This window comes from Selaginella moellendorffii, unplaced genomic scaffold (genome assembly GCF_000143415.4).
Source record: "Selaginella moellendorffii unplaced genomic scaffold, v1.0 SELMOscaffold_4, whole genome shotgun sequence".
NCBI lineage: Eukaryota > Viridiplantae > Streptophyta > Lycopodiopsida > Selaginellales > Selaginellaceae > Selaginella > Selaginella moellendorffii.
Window position 1 is genome coordinate 1,806,581 of NW_003314265.1, and position 8,102 is coordinate 1,814,682.

The following is an 8,102-nucleotide window of genomic DNA, read 5'->3' on the forward strand; positions in this document are numbered from 1 at the left end:
TACACTGTAAATCCGACAAAGTCTTGATTCGATTGTACGAAACCGAGAAACCTTCAAGCGAAAATCAGAACACTCTCGCGATTGATAACTTACATTGCGGGCCTTGTCGCTTGACAATTACTGGAAAGACAAATTGTAGAGTCGTGCTCTCCTGTGAAAGATAGAGGCATCAGATAATGGAGCTAGAGCTTAATTCTCACCTTGCTCTGAGCAACTCTTGACGCTCTAAAGTGAATAATCAGTCTAGCGAGCCAATACTAAAGTAAAAAGTCTCAGCACAACCATACATTTATTAGTATAACAATTATTATAAATTCAAACCATTAGTCTCTCCAGTATTTCAATCATTTGGAGACTCTTGAATAGAACATCCATTGGCAAGAATTTTAGAACAAACTTTCCTTTGGGTAGCCATCGAGTGTAAGACGCTATAAAACCTCGCATCAGTACAGAAAAAGAGAAAAGAAAAAGAGGACAAATCTCATTACCAGCATTCTGTTCCAACCCGGAAGATCCGAAGTAAAAGGAATACTGGGAGACAGGCAGCGAATCGGTGTATACGTAGATTTCTTCATTGAGTTGTTCTTGAAACTTTCGCAGTTCAAGTAGGCTTGTTTAGTTGTCCCAAAGAAAAAGAAAGAAACTCCTGTGATCACTGTGCCTATTACCGTGCACAAAGTGTCGCTTGGGGCAGAATTAGAGCAAATTAAAGAACACGGGGGTAAGATGAACTCGTTCTCGACGTCCGTCTCGACTTTTACTGATCCTTGTTTTTCATGTGTTGTTTTCATATTGACACAGCGCAGTCCAGTTATCAGTGTCTTCAACGGCAAGCGTTTCTCCCCTTCACGCACTCTGTTTTTTTTTTTGCATTCAGCTTGTTTGAGTTGTTTACATTGTTTCTTTTCTATTTAAAATGCCAATGGCGTGCAAGAAGGAGAGACAAACGACACAGTGACACAGTCAAAGATGGTATGCTCAAACCTAGCATCTTCAAACGTTGAGGAAGATGCTAGGTTTGAGCATACCATCGCCTCCCGCCTTTCTTGATCTTACCCTACGGAATCGTCTCATTCGTTTCCAGCAGCCTCTTAAAAAAGGAGCTCGTTTCATGTTTTCCTTGGACATTGAGCTGTGTTGAGTCTTATCATTTTTAAACCTTCAGCTCTTGAGTTTCGACATTGAGAGTTTGCCACGTTGAGCGAACACGAATTCTTCAGATCGTTCTCTTAGATCTTTAGAAGATTCAAAGCTCGCAGCTACAGAGCACTGGCACAAATCTCTCCAAAGCCATGTGTCCACTCCTGGAGCTCCAAAGGAAAAAAAAAAAGAGAAGTAAATCTAGGGTTCTTGGAATGACATTGTGAAATGGGGGATGGCAGCCGCGGCCCTGGCGAGGAGATTCGAGGAGCGCATCAGGGCGTGCGCCATCGGGCGGAAGCTCCACGAAGCCAAGATCCTCCACGACGAGATCGCCCGCAGCCCCCACGGCGACAACCGCCGCCTCACCAATCTCCTCATCGACCTCTTCGGCAAATGCGGCGACCCCGACACCGCGCGCGCGGTGTTCAATCGCGTCCGGCTGCCCAACGAGTACTCGTGGAGCTGCATCATCCAGGCGTACGTGAGCAGCTCCCGGATCCACGACGCGCGCGCCCTCTTCGACTCCATGCCGGGATTCGACGCCTTCACCTGGAACATCATGATCGCGGCCTACGCGCGCATCAATCGCCTGGACGACGCGCGCGAGCTCTTCCACGGGATGATCTCCGGTCGGGACGTGGTGAGCTGGGCGATCCTCGTCGCGGGCTACGCGCGGCACGACCGGCTCGAGGAGGCCAGCGCGCTCTTCCGGCGGATGCCGCTCTGGGACACGGTCACTTGCACGTCGGTCCTCCAGGGATATGCCCACAACGGGCATCTGGCCGAGGCTCAGGAGCTCTTCGATCGGATCGGTGGCGCCGGCGATCGCGACGCCACTGCTTGCAACGCGATGATCGCGGCCTATGGGAAGAACGCCCGCGTCGATCTCGCCGAAGGGCTCTTCGCGCAGATCAAGCTGCGCAATGCGGCGTCTTGGTCCTTGCTGCTCCTCACCTATGCCCAGAACGGGCATCTGGATCTTGCCAAGAAAAGCTTCGATCGGATGCCCCAGCGCGACTCGATCGCCTTCACCGCGATGACCGCCGTGCTCTCCGACCAAGGCGAGCTCCGCGGCGCGAGAGAGATGCTGCGATACCTCTCCGCGGTGGACGTGATCGCGTGGAATGCGCTGCTCGAGGGATATTCCCGGACCGGGGATCTTGACGAGGTGAGGAGGCTGTTCTCCGCCATGGAGCACCGCACGGTAGCCACGTGGACGATCGCGATCCAGGGGCACGCGCAGTACGGCCACGGATCCGACGCCCTGGATCTCTTCCTGGAGATGCTGCTCGAGGGCGTGGGCATTGACGGGCAGACGATGATGGGCGTGCTGGCGGCGTGCGCGCATCTAGGGCTCCTCGATCCGGCGAGGGATTACCTCGTGTCCATGGCGGGCGATCACGGCGTGGCCTGCGATCCGGGCCACTACGGGTGCATGGTGAGCGTGCTGTGCAAGGCCGGGCGCCTCGATCTGGCGGAGGAATTGCTCGACACGATGCCTGTGATCGCAGACGTGGTCGCCTGGACAGCGTTTCTGGATGCGTGCAAGATGTTTGGGGAGGCGGATCGAGGCGCCAGAGCCGCGGGCGAGATCACGCTGCTCAATCCCATGATGTCCTCGGCGTATGCCATGTTCTCCGAGCTCGCATTGAGCGAGCAGGATGAGGAGCTCGACTCGTGGCGGGCATCCAGTCGTGAGATTTGTTGTTCTTGAGGGGAGCTGCCATCGTCGCAGCGCGAGAAACTCTCGAGGTACATTCCGGCAACTCGAGAAGGGAGAGAATCATTTGCCGAATATTCCTAGTTTGAAAAATTGTTCCAACGTTAACTTATGCAGGAAGAAGCTCGAGTGAAAGAAGCTCAACAAGAAGAAGAGAGGATGAAGTTCGAGGAAGCAAGTACTCCGGTTTGTATTTTTTTCTTTTTCCCCGTGAAACGTTTTAAGTGGTTTTTGTAGGAAGTGGAAGCATAAGACTGATGTTATCGTGGAGGCTGCCAGTGTGCGAAAACTACGAGCCCGAGCGGCTGTCATCAATGATCCTTGGCTTGCCGATCCAACACGGACGAACGTACGTTTCTCGAGTCTCAAAGCAGGGACTCGCCAAAGAAGACTTGGACCATTTAAAAACGCATCGAGTCTCGCTTCTCTACAGCATGTGGAAGTTCTTGGACGTGTCGGAAATAGTTTCTCCGGTTCTCAGTGCTAAAAATCCATGGGCGAAAACTATTTACTGGAAACTGGTTTTCTGCATGGGAGACAATTCGTCCAAGGGACGAGGCAGTGAGCTTCCGGCGCAGTGGCTGAGGTCGAAGCTGATCGGAAATCTGGAAGGGAACACAGTAGCATAGTACGTCTCGAGCAACGTCGAAAACGTGCCATTGCGAGATTAATCTCGACAGAAGCTTCCAGCCAAGTATCAACGGGGAAAGCGTTCTCTTGTTCTGGGTTGACGAAGGCTCGCCTCTAAGCAGGATGCGCAGCAAGCTACATTCGCTGGTGGAATCTCTTCCGACTGGGACCTCTGTGCCGCTGTTGGTATTTTCAAGTGGCTTTGGATCAGACGAAGGCGATCTCAACAGATGGCCGCCACCAGAAGAAGAGTTGGCGCTGCTGCTTCAGCTACACAGATTGGACGGCGACAAGATCAGCAGCTGGATAGTTTTATCGACCACTGGGAAAAGCGAACACGAGTTCTACTGCAGTGAGACTCTAGCCAGGGGTATTGAGTGGCTCGCGACTTTAGCGCCGGCTCAGCCAGAGCTTCATGCTGTGGATCTCCGCGACTTGGTGGCAGAAAAGCTCTACTCTACGTTAAACTCGTCACGGGAAGAAACCAAAGCCGGGCCCGGAGACTACGTCTTCAGCAAAGCGCTCCACGACGCTACAGCGGAGGTGACAAATGCCGCTGGAGCTCTGCCGACTGCCTCCCTTTCCTCGTCTTGACGAACGAACCACGTTTGCTCTGGCTCTCTCACCATTGTCGGCGGCGGCTCCCCGACTGCGTGAGAGCTCAATACATGTCTCTACTGGAAGTGTACCTGAGCAAGCTCGGCTACGAAGAACCGGAGGCTAACCGTGTCGCAGCCAGCATTTTGGATGGAGCAGTGAGCCTGGCTGCGCGACCTGGCGTCGGGTGTTCCGGAGCATTTTCTGGACGAAGCTGATGCGTCCCAACAGCGAGCCTCCCCGACGGTTTATCTCTTGCGCGAGATCTCCTTTCACAGAGACGTGGTAGGGGCGTTTGCTTCTCGGCTCCAAGGTGGCAACGTCCCCGAGTCGATCCAGGTGAGTTTTGTAGAGAGATACAACCAGCAGTACACCGAGGCCGAGACTGCCTGTAATACTGCAACTTCAAAGCCAGAGGACGTTATGCTCAGGCACGAGCTCAAGTACCTGAGAAGCGGAGATGAGCTCGAGCTACTTCCGAAGGCCAACCGAGGCACGACTGGACGAGCTAGTGGCAAGGCTGGACAAAAGGCTGGATGAAAACACTCAGGCAGCAGCGACTGGAATGGAAGAAATTCTTCGGCCGTGGACAGGACACGAAGCTGCTCGTGCTCACGCCAGAGGGGATCGACTTGGAAATTTTGGAAGTGACGAGCCCGAGGTCTTCAAGCTCGGAGAGCTACAAGAGGTTTAACGAGCTCTTGAGTAGCTGCCCAGACGCTCATCTCTGGCAAGCTACTTTGGTGTTTTATACTAACTACTTGACAAATGTTTGTAAATGTATTCATTTTTTTTCAAGGAAACCACAGGGTAGCTTTCTGTAGATCGTCTCGTTTTGCCACTGCCAAAGCGTACACTTCCATCTACCCATCGTTATGGAACGTTGTTCTATGTCACCATTGCAATCTCATGGCGTTGCAAAAACAAAAGGAAGTTAGAGAAACCATAATGAAAACTAAAGAGAACATAGACCTGGGGTTGAAACCTCTCAGTTCGTTGAACAAGCATTTTGGTTAGAACAAGCACCTGTCAAACTTCGACTTCCATATCCTTGAACAGCTGGAGTTTTCATGATCGTTGTTTTCATTGAGGTTGGACCATTGTGATGTACGTCTTGCAACTGGATTGAAGTTTTGAAGTCGCAGATGCCCAACGTTGTTTCTCAGCTCGTAGGTCTTGCATTGAGCGCAGCAGCAACATCGCTGACAATCTCTCCAAAATGTTGACACAGAATCTCTCCAATCTCGTAGCATTTTTCTTCTTGGACACAGCGTTTTTTAGTTCTTCTCGTGGTTGAGCAGCACCAAGATGTCACTTGTCTTTTTCATGACAAGAAATTAGAACAAATTGAAACACACACAAACCTGACAACATGAAGCTAAGTATGTGAACTTTCAATGATCGTTAGTTTTGTTCGTATTCACAAGTTTCCCTTCCCGTTGAAAGTTTCTTGGACCGTTGTTTTGCGCTTAGCTTGTTTAACTTGTTTGAGCATATCATCTTAGCTTGACTGTGTCACTGGCTCCCTTTTGCGTTGAGCATACCCCGTCGACAATCTTAATCGAAAAGAAAGAGCGTCTTCAAACGTTGAGAGTTTCAACAAATTCTTGATTGCTTCTAGCCACTCTTTTATCGTTGATCATTCTAGAGCATATTTCTTGCAAATGTCTCTTGTTTCATTGTCTTACTCGCTTATTGCTAACACAAAGAAAACTGAACGAACTTACCTTGCGAGGTGGAGAGGTGCGAGAGTGGACCGGGCCTGTCAAGGATCAGCGACGGATCATGGTTGTTGTTTTCATTGAGGTTGAGCCATTGTCATGTACATTTTCAGCTGGATTAAGTTCTGAGATCGCCGTTGTTTCTCAGCTCGCAGGTCTTGCGTTGAACGCAGCAACAACACAACTCAAAGCGCTGACAATCTCTCCAAAACGTTGACACAAAATCTCTCCAATCTAGTAGCAGTTTTCTTCTTGGCACACGCTGTGACATGGCGTTTTTCAGTTCTTATCGTCGTTGAGCAGCACCAGCATGTCACTTGGCTTCTTCATAACAAGAAATTAGAACAAATCGAAACACACGCGAACCTGGTAACGTGAAACTAAGTATCGTTGATCGTTAGTTTTGTTCGTATTCACACAGCGTTGTCCACATCGGTGAGTTTCCCTTCGCGTTGAGAGTTCCTTGGCCCGTTGTCTTGCACTTTGCTTGTTTGAGTTGTTTGAGCATATCATCTTAGCTTGACTGTGTCACTGGCTCCCTTTTGCGTTGAGCATACCCCGTCGACAATCTCAATCGAAAAGAAAGAGCGTCTTCAAACGTTGAGAGTTTCAACAAATTCTTGATTGCTTCTAGCCTCTCTTTTATCGTTGATCATTCTAGAGCATATTTCTTGTCTCCAGCAAATCTCTCTTGTTTCGTTGTCTTACTCGCTTATTGCTAACACAAAGAAAACTGAACGAACTTACCTTGCGAGGTGGAGAGGTGCGAGTGGACCGGGCCTGTCAAGGATCAGCGACGGATCATGATCGTTGTTTTCATTGAGGTTGGACCATTGTCATGTACATTTTCAGCTGGATTGAAGTTCTGAGATCGCCGTTGTTTCTCAGCTCGCAGGTCTTGCGTTGAACGCAGCAACAACACAACTCAAAGCGCTGACAATCTCTCCAAAACGTTGACACAAAATCTCTCCAATCTAGTAGCAGTTTTCTTCTTGGCACACGCTGTGACATGGCGTTTTTCAGTTCCTATCGTCGTTGAGCAGCACCAGCATGTCACTTGGCTTCTTCATAACAAGAAATTAGAACAAATGGAAACACACGCGAACCTGGCAACGTGAAACCAAGTATCGTTGATCGTTAGTTTTGTTCGTATTCAAACAGCGTTGTCCACATCGGTGAGTGTCCCTTCGCGTTGAGAGTTCCTTGGCCCGTTGTTTTGCACTTTGCTTGTTTGAGTTGTTTGTTGTGTCACTGGCTCCCTTTTGCGTTGCAATCGAAAAGAGGTGTCTTCAAGCGTTGAGAGTTTCAACACGATTTCTTGATCGCCTCTAGCATACCTCTTAGCTCGTTGCAAGCAGCTTCGCTTTAATCTGTCTTACTCCTAACGCAAAGAAAAGCCCTACCTAAACGAACTTACCTTGCGAGGGTAGCCGTTGTCCACGAGCTGCCGCTGTGGCGCCCAGTAGGGAGAACTCGGTGAGGGGAGAGAGGCGAAGCGGCCTACCTGGGGCAGAGTGGAAGGGTCGCGAAACCCCAAGACGCGGCATCCATCACTGCTCTAGCCCTTTATCACCGATGAACCCTAAATTTGAGCTAAGTACCACTGTTTTATATAGACAGGGCAAAAAGGGGAAGTTCTCAATTAGTGCAAAATGAAGAATCTTACAAGCTACTTAATTACTCAAGGAATCCTGCTGATCGGAGCCTGCTGGTTGGCTCTTCCGTGCTGCTGTTGCCAGCACGGGAAGCTTCTGGATCTCAGCCGGCGATAGGATCCGTATGCATCGCACCGTCGTGTTAAACAAACACAACATGAAATGCGTCTCTGACGAGCAGCATGTCGCCTTCATTATCTACGTACACACGTTCAGGTTCTCGTTAATGCCGAACAGATGCTGCAGCTCCTCCAGAAGTTGCGTGTTGCATGTATAATCCCCAAAACTTGGACAAGTCCAAAGCTCGTCACACTGCACCCTGTTTGTGAACTTTTGAAAAGTAGAAGATTCAGAGTCTGGCGCTTCAAATAAAGAATGAGATCTTACTTTGGTGCACGTCCTGCTTGGTTGCTGTTGTTGCTGCTGCTGGTTCCGGTTCTGGCCAGTAAAACACTTCCTGAAGCCGGAAGTTTCCAACTCGAGATCCTTGTGGACGTTGTCTTTGGCGGTGCTGGCCAAAGCTGTCTTTGGTTTCAACGAGACGAGAAACCAAATAGTTTGCACTTGCAGTGAGAATCGTTTGCATTACCTCTCGCAAGGGGCTCCTCACCTCCTGAAAGAACAAAAAAGAGTAGA

General features: G+C 50.0%; 1 protein-coding gene and 2 long non-coding RNA genes across 3 annotated transcripts in view; 1 reads left to right on the forward strand and 2 right to left on the reverse strand.

Moving 5' to 3' along the window:
- Nucleotides 1-1,369: 1,369 nt before the first annotated feature.
- On the forward strand, nt 1,370-4,913 carry LOC9655693 (pentatricopeptide repeat-containing protein At4g02750). The gene is made up of 2 exons (XM_024668930.1): nt 1,370-3,049; nt 3,101-4,913. Exon 1 carries the CDS (start codon nt 1,376-1,378, stop codon nt 2,855-2,857), a length of 1,482 nt encoding a protein of 493 aa, XP_024524698.1. The 5' UTR covers nt 1,370-1,375; the 3' UTR covers nt 2,858-3,049; nt 3,101-4,913.
- An 831-nt stretch (nt 4,914-5,744) lies between these two features.
- On the reverse strand, nt 5,745-7,380 carry LOC112344362. The gene is made up of 2 exons (XR_002991664.1): nt 7,316-7,380; nt 5,745-7,261 (listed from the first exon to the last, which is right to left on the reverse strand). It is a non-coding gene; the product is annotated as an uncharacterized LOC112344362 (long non-coding RNA).
- Nucleotides 7,381-7,656: 276 nt separating this feature from the next.
- LOC9655694 overlaps nt 7,657-8,102 on the reverse strand; it is a 1,072-nt gene continuing 626 nt past the window's right edge. The window contains exons 2-3 of the long non-coding RNA XR_002991665.1: nt 7,854-8,079; nt 7,657-7,796 (exon numbers count right to left, since the gene is read on the reverse strand). This is a non-coding gene — a long non-coding RNA (uncharacterized LOC9655694). The remainder of the gene's footprint in view (nt 7,797-7,853; nt 8,080-8,102) is intronic.